Source organism: Mchenga conophoros, linkage group LG7, assembly GCF_057382185.1.
Source record: "Mchenga conophoros isolate Kocher_MC1m ecotype Shallow Benthic linkage group LG7, M_conophoros_male_GT1.1, whole genome shotgun sequence".
NCBI classification, from domain to species: Eukaryota; Metazoa; Chordata; class Actinopteri; order Cichliformes; family Cichlidae; genus Mchenga; species Mchenga conophoros.
In genome coordinates this window covers 61,964,060-61,984,900 of record NC_140532.1, presented here as the reverse complement: position 1 = coordinate 61,984,900, position 20,841 = coordinate 61,964,060, and the positions used below count along the sequence as shown (strand labels likewise).

The window sequence follows — 20,841 nt, the reverse complement described above, 5'->3', positions numbered from 1 at the left end:
TACTTTAGACCCGGAAGTAGGATTCGTCGCGTCATCACTGAACAACCGGATCGCGGAGCTTCCACAGATTCAGTAACATTAGCAAGTGGTAGAAGCCAGCAGGTGGATGAAGGAAAGGGGACGCAGAAGGAAAAGAGACCCGAGGCGGCCGCCGGTCCAAGTGTGAACTGAACTTCAGGTAAGAAGTTATGACCTGCAGTCTCTCTGGGTCAGATATGAACCAAGTTTAGGTGGAGTTTATTTTCGTTATTCTGACTTTTTCCGTACTGCGTGCTAGCTAGCATGACGGAGTTTCTATACAGCTGGGTGGTGCTATGAAGTTAATGATGTTTAACTTTATTTTGTTCATAAGTTATTAGAGTTGTCAACCGTCCTGTCTGGTATTCAGAGAAAATATTACGCGTTTCTTATTGAGGTGAAAAGAAACAGTTTGACCCGTAATTCAGCTACAACGAAAAAGGCACAAAGCTGGAGTTATTCTGTGTCTTTGCTGCACAGCTGCCTCTTCTTCTCTCATTCTCCACCCTCCCTCTCCCGTTTCTACTTCAATCATGAAAACTGATCAATGATCAGCTGATCGGCTCTCTTGTTTGTTTATCGCTCACTTTGCGCCGAAAGAGGAAACCAGCGGATGTCGCGCTAAACAACAGCAGCACTTTTAAGCTTGATCAGCTGTTGTTAGAATTTATTTAATATTACTTTCTACTATCAGCTGATGTTTGCTGGAGCCACAGCTGCAAAAAAGCTGCTGGTCATGATATGGTTTGGTTATCTGGTGAGAGGGAAACATGAAGATGAAACCAGGAGATGTCCTTACTGGATCATCAGAGCTGAACAGGTGATGGAGAAACAGGTTTACCTTTTAGGTGACATGAATGAGTTGAAGGGAAGTTATGAACTGTTTCTGAGAGACAAATAACCCCAGGATCCTTTTCTAAGTAGCTGACAGCTGGTAACTGTGCAGGGGCGGGTCTAGCAAAGTTTTGCCAGGGGGCCAGGTAGGGCATTAACAGGGAAAGGGGGCACAAAGAAATACTTTTCTTTCTTATTCTCATTTCAAATTTCTAGCTTTTAAAAAATAATTATCTGAATCTTACAACAAACGATTGATAGATTGATGCATATATACCATCAAAACAGTGTACATCACTGTCACAATAGTGTTTATTTTCATTCAAAGGCTTTATGATTTTTCCTATAATGGTGGGCCGGTCTCTAGTCAAAATGCCCGGGCCAATTTTCTGTCCCAGTCCAGCCCTGTATGCAGCTCATCTGCAGTCTGGTGTTACCTACATCTTCCTATTCAGAAGGCAGAATTTCCGAGTTCTGAGTACAATCGAAAGCACCACGACTGCAGTTTTTGTGTTGGATGTAAAAGGCGCACATGACGCTGTGACGTAGGCTAAAATCATGGAAGCAGTCAATGACGGTCCAGGCGTGGGATTTCTCTTGTGGAAATATGCACATTATCGTTTCCTTTCTATTGGTAGGTGGCACAGTGCACTGTGGCAAGTAAGCAAGCTAGAAGACTGCAAAGTTATGGAAGAAACACATTAACAAGAGAATTCTGAGTAAAACCAAAGTTACTTTCCCTAGTAACTAGTTACTTTGAAAGTAACGAGTAACTTGAAGTAACTGAGTTACTTTTGAGAGAAGTAACTAGTAATGTAACTAAGTTACTATTTTAAAGTAACTTACCCAACACTGCTAACCAGTGACTCCAAAGTGGCAATGTTCATCATTACATACAGTCTGTACAGACCCTGGATATTTCACTTTACTCTCACAGTGGTGTGTACCTTTTACTAGGCCAAATGGTCATGGCACTTTATGCTGAAAATATAATCTGCTCCTGGGCAGTGACGATGAAGACAAAAGTCCGACATGGCAAAAAGCACCACCTACTGATCAGTCCTGGAAATTGCTGGGAAAAGTCGATTCACCCACACAGAGCAGGACATGACTTTACCTTGTGTAATCTTCTCTTAATGTTCTCAAAAACATTGTTTTGGTCTCATATACTATATTTCAATGTATGTTTGCACATGTTTCAATACATTGGTGCACTCCTTCCCCTTTTTTTCCTATCAAAATATAAAATAATTAATAGTGAGGCAAGATTTTTGCAAGTACTTTCTGCTCACTTGCCATTTCATTGCATTACAGTTAAATAAGACTAACATATAAGAAAAAATACAATAACACATTAACACAGCTCTAAGCAAATCCACAGTGGTGTTAAGGACATCGCCTTGTAAGAGTCCCACATAGTTTCCACCTTGTGGTATTCTGCGAACATTTAGTGAAGCACCGATACAGTGTATAGGATATTCCATCCAGGACGCTACAATACATGAAGACATTTGTCACTTTGTGCATTACAGTGTCATCTGAATGTTGCCAAAAAATGCTTTGCTACCTTCCAACAAACGCATTATCTAACCCTCTGTCTTTCCCTGATAAGAATGAGCTAGAAAGTTTACAGCAGAAACTATTGTACTTTGCAATGTTAATAAGTTGATATTCTAAGATTTGTAAGCTATTTACCAGATTAAGATGCTTTTATATTTGTCCATTTAACTCCTAAAGCTAAAAGATTAATGCTAATACATATATATACATTTAAGAAACATATTACTAAAATACACATGTATACGTTTGCCTTAATTTGGAGACATTGAGCAAGAAAATCAATCACTCAGTCTTCATTTGTTTCATCTAAATCTCTGCAAAAAAGCAAATACATTTTTTCACAAAGTGTTTGAACACCTTCTGATAATTGTGATCATGTACCTCTTTGGCCCTGAGCCTCTCATTATCCATGTTGACATCAAGGAGAGGACGCACACTGCAGAAAAGTTTCCACCAACTCCACTTGGACACGACCCTGAGAGCCCGAAGGTTCCTCTGCAGACAACTCACTGCCATCTGCTGCACCTGGAGACAGACGGGCACATGCACACGCACACACACACACACAAACACACACACACACACACACACAATGTGTGAGTTTAACCTACAGCTGAGCTCAGTCTCCTTTTAAAGCGACAGATAAAACCATTAAATGCCATTGCAACAAAATGTAAAAAAATATAAATAAAAAAGTTTCATTGAGACCTGAATCAACACATTCATTTTAAAGTGATATTACCTTAAACTGAAATACTATTATACTAGTACAATAATTTATGCAATAACTAGTGAAAATGTATGATTACTTGCTAAGGTCAAAGGTCAAGGAGTGCAAAGCATCCATAAAAAAAGAAACACATAAAAACTGTAAAAGATAAAGCAGACACAAAGAGACTCAAAGTGATCACAAGGAGATGCAAAACAACCACACAAATCATAAAACACTTCCAGTAATGCAAAATGACCGACAAGACACACAAACAGCTACTAAAAAAGGAAAGGAAAGAGATAAAAAAAAATTAAAACACATGAAGAGCAAAGAAAACAAATAAACAACTCCCATCTAAAACCACCATGCAAAGCATAACACCGCTACATAAATGCAAAATGACCACAAAGAAGTACAACCTATGAAAAGAAAAAACACAAAAAGAAAGTGCAAAAAAAGGCACCACAAAAAGTTTGAAAACAACAACTCTCAAAAAGAAACAAAAGTTGTAAAGTTAAAGGAAATGCTAACAGCTGCATTTAAAATACATGATGTACAATTTTTTCTACTGGTAAAGTCAAAGCTCCTGTTTGTGTTCATGTATATATTAAAAATATCTCACTGGGCACTTATGGCTACCAATTGGAAATTTGGCGGTTCGATTAGTCAGTAGTAGGAATCGAGAACCTGTTCTTATAGAGAACAGTAGTCCAGTTCTTTGGAATTGTTAGTCAGCTTACTTATTGATGACACTTATTGGTTCTTGCGCTCGCACTACAATCAGTTGATTTAAGTTCATGAGTCGGAGGAAGAAAATAGTGCCGCAGTCTACACCGTAGATAAGGACATTACTTTTATTTATATTGCACAAAAGGACAAGTGTGCAATGTTCAAACTGCATCCAGGACAGAAACAGACACATTATGTTTGCGCTATAAGCGCTTTGGGGTCCTTGGGGACTGAGTAAAGCGCTATACAAATGCAGGCCAGGCCATGTTGCTAAGTGCTAACATGCGCAGACAGCATACTAACACTAAGCTAGCCAAGAGCCCAGAATGATATTAAAGCTGAGTGAATGCCAACCCAAGTCCAGCACCCAGTCCTGTTGGCTTTGTGTTCTACTCAGAGAGGTTTTGTGTAATTTCTTTGATATGCTCTTTAGCGATGGTGGTGACACTCAAAGGGGAGCCAATGAGAAATTCGTATCAATTCCATCAATTCCCAGTCAGCAGTGCAGAAGGCAAGCTCACAGAGACATAAGTACCTTGAGTTTGCGATATTTCTGACGGGCAAGATGTCCCAAACAGGCAGCCTGTAGGTGGACCAGCCAACCAGTGACCTGCTTCTCCCTCTGCTGCTCCAGATAGCACAACACACCTCGCTTCATAAACACCTAACGCACAACGGGGGAAAAAAATGTATGAGCCATATCAGCACGAAATAAATTCAGCTGTTCGAGTACAAACATGTTCTTACCCGGCTGGCACCCACGAGGATGCTCTTTTTATCCACATCCAATTCAACCAGCAGCTCTTCCACTGCCTGACACATAAGCAAACACAAAAAAGATGTTTACATGACATGATGCTGAACAAGAAAGGGAGCTGCTGCCATGTGCCATCTGACCTTTCTCTCATCGTGGCTGACAAACACTGAAGCGTAACGTTTCATGACTGAAGGAGCGAGAGCCTGGAAATGACACCTGAAATCCCCCAGAGTCATGTGCTCTGAATAACCTGCAGACAAACATGGCCACAGATTGATTTTTTAATTTGCATCAGGAATATTTGGAAAAAGGGCGAGAACATATATATATATATATATATATATATATATATATATATATATATATATATATATATACAGGTATGTGTGTGTGTCTCTGTGTGTGAAAAAAAACCCACTCGGGGGGTCTTGATCCTTCAAGTTTTACTCTCTCTCTCAGCTATGATCCTATCTCTCAGGTCAGTCACTCTCGCACTCAACACCTTCAACGCACCTGTTGTTCTTGGGTACCAAGCCCCAAGAACAACAGTTGTGTGGGGATAATGACTTTTTGTGTTCACCTTGTCAGTCTCTAGTTGTGATAGGAGTTGTTTCTTCCAGATATCGGAATACCAAGCTGCTAGTTGTTTTGCCATTAATGTATATGTTGGGTGTCATAGATTCCAAATAATAGATGTGATTTACTCTGAAAGATAACATATTTTACTCGCAGAATATTTGCCTTTTAAACATGTACAACAGAACAATAACCCTAACCCTAGAATGGTCACTAATAGCTTTGTACTTGGTTTACACACAGTGTTACAGCTTGAAATATTAATGCATGAGCATGCATACCTATGCGGTATAGCTGCAGAGCTGACAGGATCTGTGTGGAGTGCAGTTGCACCCTGAGGGCTGGGATGTCAAAACTTCCATTGTCAGTCTTTGCACTGACACACTGCAGAAACACTGGCCTGGCTCGACGGATCAGATTGATAAGAGCATCCTGCATGGTGGGAAAAGCAGCAAAGAGGGAAGGAATCCAGTTACACTACAGAAATAGATGAGGATTTGATAGTGAATGCTCTGGAAACTTACTGCCTGGAGTTTTACTGCAATACACTGGGAGTGTCTGCGTATCGCTGCCATTCCCCCACTGAATGTCTTCCTAATGGTGCCATTCCTCTGCAAAGAGCGCTGGCTGCCACCCTCTAGTCCCCCCAGAGCCCGACACAGGGGGGGCAGAGAAATTCTTGGGGTGAACATGGCTTTCACAACCCCTCTGGGGAGGGCAGAGACACACTATCACAGGATGTCAAAAACATGTTTTTAACATCACTACAAGTGTGTAGCTGGTATGTGCTGTGAGTAAATGAATCATGCATGGATGAACCACACTTGTTCATACCTACTAATTAACAGTTGTTAATTACTTCATCAATGGTATATGGGCAGTCTGTTCCATGAAGTCATATAAAAACTTTCTGGGCAAGGAATTCCCAAAGTCCTGGAGCAGTGCTTCATGCTTCCTGAGATGAATATCTGTGCTCACTGCTACTTTTTAAAATGGTTTCTTAGCAAGAAAGTGTCCAGATGGAGAAGTTATTAAAAACATTCCCCTTCTCTAGATTTTCTTTCTTCTGTGCTGCCAAAACACCTGAATTTGTTTCCCTAAGGTTAATAAAAACTTTTCTTATCTCAGTTTAATCTAATTTAAACACAGTACAACTATGTCCATATGTTCAGTTTAAACACCAATATTAAAAGGAGACAGTAGCTTCTGAAAGAGGAAAGGAAACCTGTTCCTTTTACAGGGTCACAATAATTAGTTTTAGTTGGATATACAGACTTTTGACCATTTAATGACATCTAACACACCCTTTAACTGTTTGAAAGGCTTTCACCACTCTTTTAGTAAAATATTTTCCCAGGGCCATTTGCCAACTGGAGCCTACTAGAAGATATTCATTTAGACACGGCATCCTTGTGGGGCAGCCCCCAGGCCTCTGACTTACACAGTGGAGTTTTGGAGCAGACAGATGGTGTTCAGAGCAGATGGGTTGTTCTGGATGAGGCTGAACCATCCAGCCAGATCGTATCGGACAGGATCAGACCCCATCAGGTGCTTCACCTCACACTGCAGCAGCTGCTCACACTGTCGCACTGCAAGGACAAACAAACACAATTAATTCATCCTCTTTAAGTTATATGGCGCTCAAGTTTTCACTAGCAGTGTATTTTTTTACCCATGTTGCTGTAATACTGGCACACTCTTTCCACGGCCCTGTTTTCACAAGAGGCTGGCGTCACCATCTCCTCATCCAGAACCCATAAAAGACCTCTGCGGTCTTCATCTGCTGCGCGGACCTGAAACAAACACACACACACACGTACGTTTCAAGCATACATTGGGTTAAAGCATGATGATTTTCTATTGGTCAGATGGAGGATACAATGAAAAGTGAAGTAGAAAAACATTTTTATGCTAAAAGTCACAGTACATGTCATTTCTTGAACAAGATAAATGCTGGCAAACGAGCACTGTTCTTCTGGCTTCTTTTAAGGGGAGTAGTAAGGACAGACTGTAATAATAATGACAAGGAGGAAAAGTATTGGTGCGCCTCTCAGGCTACATAACCTCCAGTTGTAGGTGCTGCTGGTGAAACTATTCCCTCTGTTAATAATCGAACCCAACTCAGACAAGTTTGTCAACTTTTGATAAACTGTTATTTGGGTTTTTGCAGCAGGGCAGGGGATGATTTTAGGTAAAACTAGAAGTCTCACAAGCCTCGTAGTCTCATGCGTTCAAGACAGAAGTTATTTCTGGAGTCTCTAGAGCTGTTATCATATAACATTATACGTCAGAAATTTAAATGAGACAACTTTAAGATTCCTGCGTAAAGTTGGAAACATCAAACTCCTGGTAAGATGTCATGGCTGTTATCCTCATGCTCACATTTACGTCTTTTTACGTCACATTGCTGCGTACCTGTGGAGGTGGCTGGTCAATGGCAGAGACCACCTCGGCCGGGCTGGTCTCTGGACATTCAAACTCCACGTGGATCTTCTCCTGCAGCAGACAAAACATAAAGTCGTTCCGGCAAATGTATTTTTCTCACCTATGTACTTTTCTCACTCAGTAATAATCGGTTTAACTCATTTTTGTGTGTCATTTTCATCAAATCGGAACATATTTGTTGTAGATCTAACAATTGTATTGGTTTAATCTCAGTGAAATTGCCTCTTTTGTTAATCTTTCATCTTTGACAGACATGCATCACGACTGTGAAGATATCCCAAAGATATTAGCATACTCAGTGAAAACCAGTTAGGGCTTAAGTTCAGGGGGTAAAACTGGTACTCTTTTGTTAAAGCTGGTGTTAGTAAAGGCTGAGCAGAAAGGATCCTGGACACATTCCAGTGTGGCTGACATTTTAAAATTGCTGTGTGTGAATCCCATTCTGGCCACTTGCACATGTGAGAAACAGATCTCTTCTGGTCTGCAATTCTGTTTTTTAATGTGTGTAATTGTTATACAGATTGTTATTTTATTGATTTTCTTGTGTTTTAAAGCTCCAAAGAGGGATTGGCTATGAAAACTCTCACTCGGACCGTAAGTGCTGTTGCCTGTAAGCTGAACATGAACCAGTGCTGTATACTGGTACACAAGAGAGGGCAGCAAAACAGAGGCAAAAGTTATGGCATCAGGTTCTCAAACACAATAATTGGGTCACAAGATAACAGACTAAAACATAAACAAGTAAAACAAAGATGACAGAGTCTGTTAAAGGCAGAGAGTCTGTTCCAGTTAAGGATGGGAATCGTAGTAAGTTTGCCTGCCTGTCGATACATCTTATCGGTTCTTGCACTCTTGGTACAATCAGCTGATTTCAGCTTGTGTGTCGGAGTAGGAAAATAGTGGTGCACTTTTATTTTTAAATACGGTGCTGTTTGGTCTGTGTAGAATAATAACTTGGTAATCAACGCCTGTATTTACAGTATTTTATCTGAAAATTTTTTTTTTTTTTTGCGAATTTTTCAAAGGAAAGGCCCATGTGATTTCTGTCATCATTTGCTGTATTTTCCTTTATTGTTTTAGATGAGTTATTGATTAAACTGAATCTCTTTAAGGTTTTGTCAATAGAATGATTCATTGAAAAACTTGAAACTTGAAAAACAGTGCATGTGATTCAACGTTCTGATCGGTGTCTCAATGTTAGAGTCAAAACCAGCAATTCCAACCTCATGACCTCAATAAAGAAGTCAGAGGGATATTATAAGCAATTAGGATCTTCCTGGGATCATGAATGTCTACATAAAACTTTATTTATCCTGTATGTACTCATTATTTTTACAGCATCAATCTTCTTTCAAGTCCTTCCTTTTGGGAAGCACCTTCAGCAGATCATCTGCCTCCATCTCACCCTGTCCCAGCGTCCTCTATCACACCGAACCTCTGTATGTCCTCTTTCACTACGTCCATGGATCTTCTCTGTCATCTTCCTCTTTTGCTCCTGCCTAGCAGCTCCATCTTCATCATCCTTTGTCTAATATATCCACTATCTCTCATCAGCATATGCTCCATTCATCTCAGCCTCACCTCTCTGAATCTGAACTCCTGATTTTTAGTCCTGTCCATCTCACTCCCTTCCAATGAACTGAACATCTTCAGCTCTGCCACCTCATTTGCAAACCATACATCACAGCAGGTCTCACTACCATCTACCATCTCACTACTACAAACTTTCCATTTAGCTCTTGCTGCTATCCTTCTGTCACAAATCATCCCTGACACTTGCCTTCACCCATTCCACCCTGCTTGGGCTCTTCACCTTTCTTGTGCACTGTTTGTTGCTTTGGGTGGTTGATCTCACATATTTAAACTCATCTGCCTTCAGTATCTCTGCTTCTTGCATTTTCACCTGTCCGTCTGTCTCCCTCTCATTCACACACACATATTCTGTCTTCCTTTAACTGACTTTCTTTACTCTTCTCTCCAGAGCATACCTCCACCTCTTCAGGCTCTCTTCCACCTGCTCCTTACTCTTGCTGGAGATGCTAATGTCATCTGCAGACATTATAGGTCACAGATACCTATCGCCACCTTGAACCCATCTGTCACTTGTACCAGGCACCTCATCACTGCCTCTCCATCCTCATACATGTCCTGGACCACCCTCACATACTTGTCTGTACCTCCTGACTTCCTCACATTGTCACAGTTCCTCTATCATGTCTGATATCCTCTGTACTTCATCAATGCTCTCAAAGCAAACATCACATCTGTAGTGTTTTTTCTCAGCATGAGGTCATACTGCTGCTCACTGACCATCACCTCTCTTGTTGACCTAGCTTCAACAAGTCTTTACTACATCTTCATGGTATGGCTCATCAACTTTATCCATCTGCAGTTACTACAACTCTGCACACTAGTCTTGTTCTTCACAATCTGTACTAGTACACCTCTTCTCCACTCCCCAGGCATCCCCTCACTCTTCACGATTTTGTTAAACAGACTAGTCAAAATGTCCACTGCCCTCTCTCCCAGACATCCCTATACCTGCACAGGTATGTCATTTGGACCAACCTATTCTCTTCACATTTTCCCAAACGTCCTTCTTACTAATCGTCTGCACTTCCTGATTCACTAACTGTCCCCATCAATCCTCCTGTCTCGTTTTCTACATTCATCAGCACCTAAAAGTGCTCCGTCCATCTTCTCAATACTCTTTTCAGGCTTTAGAAACTGAGTTTTTATGTGTAAGTGTGCATTACTCACAGAAGATGATCACTCAGCTTGAAAGATGTAACTGTACACTGAGTTACCTGAGCGTATCTCTCGAGTGTATGTGTGAACGTATGTGAGTGGTAATGCTCCAGCAGCCTCTCTTGTAGGTAATTGTGGCAGAACTCGGACCAGCTGGCTCCTCTCTCCTCTGCTGAGTGTCGTGGGTTCCTCAGGCCTGGCGTGTCCACCACCATCACAGAGGCTAGCATCAGCTGCTGACTGCTCAGCGCCCTGCCCACAAAACACAGCCTGATTGAGTTTTACAGTTCTTTATATGTTTGTTCTTCATTCACATATCTGATGCATGAATATACAGTAGAGGGAAGGATGATCATGTGATAAGGCCCCCCTCAGTAGCGTGGTAATTACACAAAACAACAGGCGGCTGCTATAAGCACATGAAGCTGGAAACAGAAGTACAGATCAATGCGTCAGACTGTCTGCAAACTTTGTAAATGGTACACACAGATGTAGCTTGAGAAAAAGAAAGCAACATTAGCTCCTCTTATTTATTTCCCCTCATTTTCAACTCCAGGTGTTCAAACATTTGGACTTCTGTGTTCGAAGCCTTCCTTATAATCTCATATCGAGCCATTAGGCAACCCCTCAATGAAACGAGCAGTCAGTTTTAATGTTCTTTAAAAGCCAGCTGTCTTCTTACTGGCTGCTCTCAAAAATAGAAGGTTTTGAACAGTGGGCATTAGTGGTCCTGAGCCTGAAATCATCATATTAGGGATATCCCTTCGTTGTCACATCATACAGAGTAGAAGAGTAGAAAAGTGATCAGAAATTGAGTTTTCAGACTCAGATTGATTGCAGGGTAATTTGGGCCATGTTTAATATAGTCTTCAATCACTGTAGCAGAAAATATATTAAAGATAATAAGAAAAAGCACAGTAAGCCATCGTAAAGCAAAGTCTAAAGTCATGAAGCCTTGTTAGGCAGCAGTTATGAAGGCAGACTGAGAGCTTGTGATGAGGCTGTGGATCGTGTATTTAATGAGATGCATCCAGACCTGTTGATGAGTGACACGATGGCAGTGAAGAGCTCTTCATAAAGTCCAGCAGCCATTCCATTGAGGCACTGAGCAGCTGTTAGCCTCGGACCTGCGCACAACAAAGTGAATAAGGACACACTTTTCTACTCGCGTTGTTTAATGTTCTCCTTTATCCTTAAAGGCTTTATCAGGATAAATCCACTCCTACAGCACGTTGTCCTTTCTCTAAAAATGCAACTCAAAGAAAATCTGGAACCTCTGAGAGGTTAAAGCAGGTATCTTTTATCCCTGCTTTTTGGGGCCTCTGAGCTTTTTTTTAGAAGTTAAGCAGGGCTATGATAGCCCTTTGGCTAAGTCTTGAGAGGCTTCGTGTCAGCTCTCACACTAGAAAGTCAACAAATGCTACAAGTAAAATATAGGTAGGCACCCATTCAAAATTCAGAGCAACTGAATGTGACTTCAGCTCTGTGCGTCTCCAATATCACAGGTCACCACTTCATTTAATTTTATTTGTCACTGATGACCTTTTGGTGACATTTGTCACAGTCTGAGCAACAAACTGCTCCTGTGTTGTTGGGTAGATTATTCACGGACTAATCAGCTCTGCTGATCGTATCTTTTGGCTGAAGGAAAGATGTTTGGGTGGTGGAAAGGCAATGAGGCTTACATGAGTAGCTTTAATTCTGTGAATTCTTTGCAGTGCTGATGTGTTATATTGTACTGACCACCAAAGATCCCATTCTATAAACACCAGTTCATATGCCAGATGGTGCCACACATTAGCTCTTGTAACAAGATGCTTGAAGTTGTCACTGGATCAGAAAATGGTAAAGTTCCCTCTAAACAATCAAAACTGTTGGAGAATAGTGAGCTGTGTTTAGTTGGAGTCCGCACTGATGGCCTTTATTGTTCAACATAGCAGTAAGCTGAATAATGAAATATCAAACAAATTATAAATGAAAAATTGTAACCACTAAAATATATTAATGAAGCAATCTCCCTATTCACTTCCATGAGCTTTGTTTTGTTTTTTTTGTAATGATCAGCAGAGATTGAAAGCACTGATAGTGTGCAACAGGATCCTCAAACACTCTCTAAACTTTCCGCTGCTGTTTTTCACATGCTGGCTTTAGTGTGTGCGCATCTCACCTTCCTCCGATTCTGCGGCACCGCTCCTCTCTCTGCTGCCCCCGGTGGCCCTCTGCAGAAGCTGTTGAAGGTGATGTTTGAATACTGCTGTGTGCAGATCATCACCTTCACATCCAAGCACACTGCTTGCCCTCTCAGCACTGTCAAAGTTCATAAACTGCCTCCTGCCCACTGCACAACCAAAGGGAAAACTCAAAGAGGATGTGATTATGACAGCATGCACTGAACATTAGTGATGGTCGGCTCAGCAATGAGTGAGAAATTTAAAGTAACTGGATCGGAGGTGGAGTGTTAGCTCGACACTATCAGGCTTTCCTAAAGAGAATCACTCTGTGTCTTGGGGTCAGTGTCTTGTCCAAGCCAGGGATCGAACAAGCAACCTTCCCATGGTTCTACCTCCTGAGCTACAGACAGGAGGTGTGTGTGTATGAGAGTGTGTAGTAACACTGTGTGACTCACAGTGAATCACTATGTTACCTTTACAGGCCCCAGCAGCTCCCAGATGGTAAATACCAGCCAGAACATGCCATATCGCCTTCTGCTCGCCGGGTGAGAAGCCCAGTGTTTCCATGGCACTCAGCAGCTTTGTGAAAGCAATGGATGCACGCTGTTTCTCCTCCACCTAAGAACAGTAAGAAAGGGAGAGGGGACAGTCTGTCTTTTCTGTTTTTGACAGCCAGATAATTAAATGAGGTGAGGGAACAGCTGAGTCACATCTTTCCATCTTATCTCCAATCACAGTCTAACTCTTTTTCCATGTGGTTTGACCACTTCACTTTCTATGTTTTGGCTCATTTTTCCATTTATATTACCTCAGAGCCTCATACTCACATAAGCATGCTGGGCAAAGGGACACCCAGAACTTTGAACTGAAGCAGAAGTGTTGGTCAATCTTCTAAATTAGAATTGTTCATTCACTGACTTCTGTCATTGTGTCAAATGCAGCGACCCCATCCAAATACGGTTAGTGAATGCTTGTGTCCCTATTTAGTTTTTCTCAGCTACCACACAAAGTACAGATTTATGATCTACAGGGATACAAAAGGGTTAGTTTTGTTGACTACCTTTGTGTTCCTCAGCAGCATTATCATATAGTACGAGTAGACATGAGCAGCCACATTGTGAGTGGGTGAAACCCCCAGCTGGGGCTATTCGCCAGCACTCATTTCAACTAGAATGATTATTAATAGAACCACGGTTCTCTCAGGAGAGCTATTTCTCACTCTGTGCAGTCTACGCAAGCACAACACCGCCCAGAGCCGGTGAGTTCCAAGCTGCAAGCTCAGCCTCAGGATATTTGTGGAGAAATAAAATTAATATTATTTATTATAATTATTGGTTTGATTTACTTTACTTGTTTTCCCATCTAGACAGTGCTGCACTTTATTTATTTGTTTTCTGTAGGAGGGGAAGGAATATTTATGATTTCTTATTTCATGTTGAAGAACTTTGTTTCAGAAATTTAAACCTTTTTGAGGAAAATGCTGCATCTGCATCTCTTTGCCTTCTATTAACATTTCCTGTAGGTTTAAATATCTTGGGTAAATTCAGTACTTTCTCTTTCCTTTAATATCCACAGAGCAGTTCTTTACAGTTTATTAAACAGGGACTGGACCAGCACACTAATGGTTCCCAATGCAAAGCAACACAAAGTAGTTCCATACATCAGAACACTTTCTGAACAGTAGCTGTCTCTGAGGCTGTGACCACAGCTGCAGCTGTGCTGTGACTATTCTGGCTCTGGCTGTTACACAGTGTACAGAACAGGTCACAGAAAAGCCCCCAAAAAGTGCAAAATATACAACATTTAAATTAGTTACTCGCTCTGCTGTAAAGACTTGATGGCATTAATGAAAAGCACATGTTTGAAGCAGCATTCACGCAGCAGTGCCATCAGTTGTCATATATTACAGCGGTTCCAGAAAAATTCGGTCTAAAGTCTGAAAGTGATTTCCATTTTAGAGGAAAAGGGAAAAACACAACTTTCTCCTGACTTCCTTTGTTTCTTCTTCTGATAATCAGCAAATACGCAAGGTCACTGTGAACGCTCCTCTTCCACAGAACATCGTAAAATGTGAAGCTTAGGGAAGAAAACCTTACCCACGTTATTCATTTTCATTGAGTTTTCCTAGCCAGATATTACAAATGAATATTTCCCAGTTGCCACTGAATATAGCATTACACCTGTGTTCATGCAAAACAGAACTGCCCTGTGCTGGACTTCTCCACTTACGGTTATGTTGCCTGTTATACCATGACGTGTGATATAGTGGTAAAAAGAGACCCTTCTGATGCACTTACTGTACCTTGGCGGGATGAACAATACCAAAGGAGTTGAATTCAGAGAGCTGGTGTAGCTGCAGTTCGATCCTAATATAGAATCAGAAATGGGAAAATAGGTTGTTATGTGGCAAATCAGTAGCTCTATAAAGGAAGAATCTGCAACAAACACCTTCAGCTGCTGCTGCTTCAGCAGGACCACAACTAGAACATAAGAAGTTATGAGGGCTTAAAGATTTGGGGAAAATGTGGACAAATTAAAAAAGTGACAGATTTGAGTCCAACCCTACGATATCTACTTTGAGGGCCAGTAACGTTTCATAATGTGAAGGTAAATTTCCTGTTGCGTCATTAAATATGTTGAATAAATAGTGCATTTCTTAAACAAATCTGCCTATTAACCTTTACTGGAGATTACCTCATCTCTGCGCTGAGTCCTGCCAGCATCTGAGAGAAGACCAGGAAGTTACTTTCTCCCTGAATTTTCTGGCACACTTTCCATTTGTCCAACATCAAGGTCTGAATGATGGAGAAGCAGGACAAAAAGGAGGAAAAGGAACAGAAGTCACGAATCCCAATTTACACAGCCATGTTTGACTAACTTACATGGGTTTGTGTCTGGGCTACATGCCTGTAGGTGTCCAGCGGCGGCTTGTCCAGCATGGTTAAAATCCAATGAGAAAACCATAGCAAATCGAGACGACGCATCACTGTGCTTAGAGCTCACACAGCCAAAAGACCTCAGGATAGTGAACATAGCCTGAACACGCTCCACTAGTGAAAGAAATAGCAATAATCACAGTAGGGAAGTGTGGAAAGTTGAGGAAAACAGGCTGAAGCAAACATTTCAGCAAAATGAACCTACAGGCTCGCTAAAAACAGGACACCCTCTATTACATCGAAGGTTTTACCTCTCAGGACAGACTAAAAATAATCCTTCCTCGGCAGATTTTAAAATTACTTGAATGAGAGTAACACATGACATATCGCACATAGTTATAGTCATAGTTTATTTAACAAAACACTACTTGCACCTCACAATTTAATAGCTTACATTAGCCGTATTAACTTGAAGTAATCTTTATTGTGTGATACCGTCAGTCTCTCACAGAGAAATTTTGATCCACAAACTCCCTGAAAGGTTATTTTTCATCATTTTTCTTACATGTTGATGTGTATAACGTTCATTGAATATAGTTTTGGGATTCATTTAAGATTCATAGTTGTAGCGACTCACTCACAGTCACTGAAATGACAGACTAGTACCAGTTTCAAGTTTTAGTGCTGATCATTAACACTTTAAAAACCTAAACAGTTTTCATTTTTACAACGCACGCTCACCACTCATGTTCTCTCCTGCTGTGCCAGCTTGTTTGATAAGAGCATGTGTGAAGGTCTGACATGCCGTGGTCTTGCCCGTCCCGCTGCGTCCCAATGCACACACACTGTGATCCCTTCTGGTGCCAACCATAGACATGTAGACCCGTTTGACCAGGGCAGCCAGGGCAGGAGGAGCATCCCACACAGACTCCCCTCGCCGTGACTTTGGGGTCTAATAGAGAAAAAAAGAAGATAAACATAAAATGTTGCACATACTTAATAAGCTTTGTAGTTTCATAGGGTTACTGATCTGTAAATGTGTGTAAATTTTACCTTGCTGTGGGTCTGTAACGGGGGCCAGACGTTGACCAGGTTTGGTCCTGCATGTGTCAGTGGAAGATTTGCTTTAGCTCGACTGGTCAGAGTGTGCAGAGCTCCACATTCATTCACGCTCTGCAGGTCACTCAGATCCTCACACAGGTCGAGCTCTGGTGGATTACACTGTGGAGGAACAGCATCTCCATTAATTGGTTCAAATGTGAAAGAGTTAGTCTCAGATTTCACACAGATTACACCCTGGGAAAACTGTTTTCTTCTGTCTTAGTGGAGATGCTTTATAGAGTTATTAAAAAATGCTGCCTTTTTAAAACTTTGATATCACTAATGTTATTGTTCTGGATTAAGATAAGATGACAAACCAAAATATGTTTATGTCTATACAAATTCCCAAACTATTTCAATTCAGCATCCTGAATGAAACAAAATGCTAATTAACCAAAAACTAAGATCATTTCAGTTTTTCAGTTTTGTTTATATAAATTAAATTATTCTTTGAAATTATTCTTTCTTTCTCAGGATGTACCAAACTGTAGATTTTGCCGCTCCTAACATTGTAGCAGTTTCTTGGATGGGTTTTTTTTGTTTTTCGGTTTTCAGCTGCATGGAGAGCTCCTTTTGTGCTGGTCCTGAGTCCTGTGACTCAGTGGTTTTGGTTTTTAATATTCTTTGATTCAGTTAGTGTCTGGTTGTATTTTAGTGATTTTTAGATCTTGGATTTTGTTTCTTTGCCTCCCCTGTGTTACATGTTTTCTTGTCTAGTCTCCCCGGTCGTGCATCTCCTGGTCAAGTCTACATCTCCATGCCAGTCTTGTGTCTCATGTCCTGTGTTCAGTGTTTTGAGTTTTGCTTCCCCTTTGTCTCGTCATGTTTGGTTGCTCTCCTGCTGTTTCTCATTTCCTCGTTTGTTTTTCATAAATTTAGTTTATGGATTATTTCCCAGCAACTAAAGCTGCCACTTTAAGTATAAAGTGTCACACAGCCACACATGACAACTTTGGACACATGTTGTCTGTTTCACAGCAAAATCTTCCAAATGCAAGCACCACACCTCAAATCAACCCCAGCACTATTATCTGTTTAATTAAAAATGACATAACAAAGGAATTGCCCACACCTGCCCATGAAATAGGCTTTGACTCAATTGTCCAATTTTGGTCCTTTTCAAAAGTGGCACATGTTAAGGAGCTGAAACTCCAAAACTCTTCATCCAATTTGAATAAATTGTAATCTTATGTCCCTTGAGACCTCCAGTAATTCTCCAGAACCACAAACTTCACTTGGTTCTTTTCAGGAACACCGTCTGAACCTCATCATGCTGAACGTATTCTACTTCTCATTGGATTTGTGTTTTGGCTGCGGGAAATTGTTTCTTTACTGATCTTTTCCTGCCTTATGTCACTAGACTTGATATGACTGCGCTATGCTGTTGCTGCTGACTCCAGTAAATTCCACAAGACATGCTGTGTAAGTAAATACAAACAACAACAGTTTAGATGCACCTCTGCAAAGCACAGATGTGCTCTCTTATGTATATGTATTTAGGGAGAAGAGGTTTTTTTAACCTCTTACCTTAACATTCAAGACTGGTGAATGTCTTGAATGTTTTCCACTAGTTTTCCATTTGTGAGTAACATAAAATTATTTTTGTCAATGTAGAATGATGGACACCAGACTGTTTGGATATGACCTTATAACCCTTCCAAGAAGCCTTTTCTGTCTTACCACAAATGTGAGTAGCAAACTGTTAAATGAATGATGACAAGGTCCTGTCATATGTCATATGTCCTGTGTTTTAGTTCATCTGAGGTTGCATGTACCCCAATTTAAAACCTACTGAGGACCAGATGATTTTGTATTCTTCCTGATATAATAATAATGGATTGCATTTATGTAGCACTTTTCTAGACACTCAAAGCACATTATAATTCCACTCTCACATTCACACACTGGTAGAGGCAAGCTACAGTTGTAGCCACAGCTGCCATATCGCAGGTGAAGTGTCTTGCCCAAGGACACAACGACCAGGACGGACAAAGCTGGGGATCGAGCCGGCAACCTTCCGGTTACAAGATGAGCTTCCCAAACCAAAAAAAGGGCACAATGAAAAGTGCTTCATATAATGTTTGCAGTTTTTTTTTTAAATCATATCCCTAAAAGACCTTCTCCTTAAATTTCACATCACTGTAACATCACTGTAACAGGACTGGTATAAAAAGCTTTAACTTTAAGAAAATGTGTGCTAAATCTCCAAAATTTAATGGAGATTTATGCATTACTCTGTGCTGATACGTTTAAATGTTGACCTTTTTGTCATATGAAATTCTCATCTGGTTTGTTTCTTAAAGAAAGGGTTGTTGAAAGGTTTGCATTAGAAACAAAGGACAAGTTGATGTGCAAACTCTTACATGATTTGGACAGTAATAGAACCAGAAGGACACTTCTAGTCTGATCTACCTTCTCAACTTCATACTCGGAGACATCATGCACTGAGCCGTCCGTCTCAAGCCGGACCCTCACCCGGCCCTCGGACAGCTCTGGTGTGCCTTCATCTGGCTTCAGCTGAGTAGCTGAAAAGAGGAGAAATGAAGTTATGTCTTTGAAAGCACACATACAGACACCCTGTGAACTGAGGTGTGGAAATATCAAGGATCTTCAAGGCTACAATCAAGACTTGTTTTTTGTGTGAATGAGTCAGCAGTTATAGATCCATCCATGTGTAACTGTGGTTTCTGTTAGGGGTTAAATGTTCTTCAAAATGTACTTATAGCTAGCATGCATACTGTAGTGTGTGCGTGTGTGTTGTTTTCAATGCATACCACGGATGAAATCATCCTTGTCGACGTACCACACAGTTCCAGCTTCATACCACACATCCCTAACCTGAGAGAAAGCAGCATGAGAGGAACAAAGAGAAGAACAGTAACTACTTTTTGGCTGCACAGTTTCTATAATGCATGATCATTTAGTGTGCCACAGCATTGAATACCATTGTTTTCAGAGTTTACTTCTAGTGAAGTCACATTTAAAGTGTTGTGTTTTTCTTTATTTTCTGCTACATTTTCAAATAATCCCTGTGAGCTCAAAGCTCAGCTTTCAGACATAGAAACAGAAGACTATAGAATAAATGAGGACAACAATAAAACATATAAGTGTAAATAAGGAAAATTATCCATCCGTCTTCTTCCACTTATCTGGGGCCGGGTCCCAGGGGCAGCAGACTAAGCAGAGAAACCCAGATCTCCCTCTCCCTGGCCACCTCATCCAGCATGTCCAGGGGAACACCAAGGGGTTCCCAGGCCAGCCAAGAGATATAATCTCTCCAGCGTGTCCTGAGTCTGCCCCGGGTCCTCACACAGGAGGTGCCCAGGAGGCATCCCTGTCAGAAGCCCGAACCACCTCAACCTGCTCCTTTCAATGTGGAGGAGCAGCGGCTCTACTCTGAGCCCCTCTCAGATGGCCGAATTCCTCACCATATCTCCTGGGAGAAGCCAGCAACCTTTCTGAGGAAGTTTATTTCATCCATTTGTATCCGCGATCTCGTTCTTTCCGTCACTACCATAGTTTGTAACCATAGTTAAAGTAGATCACCTGGTAAATTGAGAGCTTTGCTTTTCCATTCAGCTCTCTTCATCACGACGGATCAACCATATGTACATTTTTTATAATTACTTATATAACTGTCACACTAGTTTCTTTCCTTTTGTTTAGGCTTTTCATCATATGTTGGACAGAACGACAGTGGATTAGGTAGTGAATTGTATTGTCTGAGATTTAAAGATCTTAAAATGACTTAAATGTAACTTTTGTTTGTCTCCGTAAACATTTTGATTCCCACTATGCACATAGGTCAAACTACTGAAGTATGCAAATACAAAAAACCCCTAAAAGAACCTTTAGTTTTGGATTACTTTGTTGTTTCTCTATTGAATGGAATGGTAATATTTAATATCTACATAAATGGGTACTGTCACACCAGACAGTACGAAAGGTGGACGTAGCTACCACGACGTCACCTGTTGGTTTCAAATACTGTTCTGAAGATTTAAGATGAATGTTTATGCTGTTGCCATCATGGTTGCAAGAATCCAGTGGTGAGCTCCAATGATCCATTTTGCTTTTAATGGTTCTTAGCTGAGAGACGTGACCCAGAAATATCCATGTGGCAGCCATAAGAAGATCTAATCAAATTCTCTGAATACTAAGGAAAGGAGCTTCAATGCTTCCTTTATTGCTTCCTTTAGCTAAGGAGGACCATTCGTTATGAAAGGAGATTAAAAATCACCGCCTCATAATTCATTGTGATGGATCATCCCACAATTCACAAAAACCATCGAAATAATGACCAAAATGTTAATT

At 40.9% G+C, this 20,841-nt stretch overlaps 1 protein-coding gene across 6 annotated transcripts in view; it reads right to left on the bottom strand.

Moving 5' to 3' along the window:
* Positions 1 to 20,841, bottom strand: part of myo18b (myosin XVIIIB) — a 78,322-nt gene that overhangs the window by 41,559 nt on the left and 15,922 nt on the right. For all 6 annotated transcript variants that reach the window (XM_085280631.1, XM_085280633.1, XM_085280632.1 and 3 more), the window contains 20 exons: positions 19,302 to 19,365; positions 18,940 to 19,052; positions 16,480 to 16,647; positions 16,168 to 16,378; positions 15,458 to 15,600; positions 15,245 to 15,345; positions 14,853 to 14,916; positions 13,024 to 13,168; positions 12,547 to 12,717; positions 11,416 to 11,506; positions 10,439 to 10,631; positions 7,602 to 7,682; positions 6,859 to 6,979; positions 6,628 to 6,775; positions 5,711 to 5,894; positions 5,468 to 5,618; positions 4,751 to 4,860; positions 4,601 to 4,666; positions 4,389 to 4,517; positions 2,794 to 2,937 (listed from right to left, as the gene is read on the bottom strand). In XM_085280631.1, coding sequence (XP_085136757.1) covers positions 2,794 to 2,937; positions 4,389 to 4,517; positions 4,601 to 4,666; positions 4,751 to 4,860; positions 5,468 to 5,618; positions 5,711 to 5,894; positions 6,628 to 6,775; positions 6,859 to 6,979; positions 7,602 to 7,682; positions 10,439 to 10,631; positions 11,416 to 11,506; positions 12,547 to 12,717; positions 13,024 to 13,168; positions 14,853 to 14,916; positions 15,245 to 15,345; positions 15,458 to 15,600; positions 16,168 to 16,378; positions 16,480 to 16,647; positions 18,940 to 19,052; positions 19,302 to 19,365 — 2,598 coding nt within the window. The remainder of the gene's footprint in view (positions 1 to 2,793; positions 2,938 to 4,388; positions 4,518 to 4,600; positions 4,667 to 4,750; positions 4,861 to 5,467; positions 5,619 to 5,710; positions 5,895 to 6,627; positions 6,776 to 6,858; positions 6,980 to 7,601; positions 7,683 to 10,438; positions 10,632 to 11,415; positions 11,507 to 12,546; positions 12,718 to 13,023; positions 13,169 to 14,852; positions 14,917 to 15,244; positions 15,346 to 15,457; positions 15,601 to 16,167; positions 16,379 to 16,479; positions 16,648 to 18,939; positions 19,053 to 19,301; positions 19,366 to 20,841) is intronic.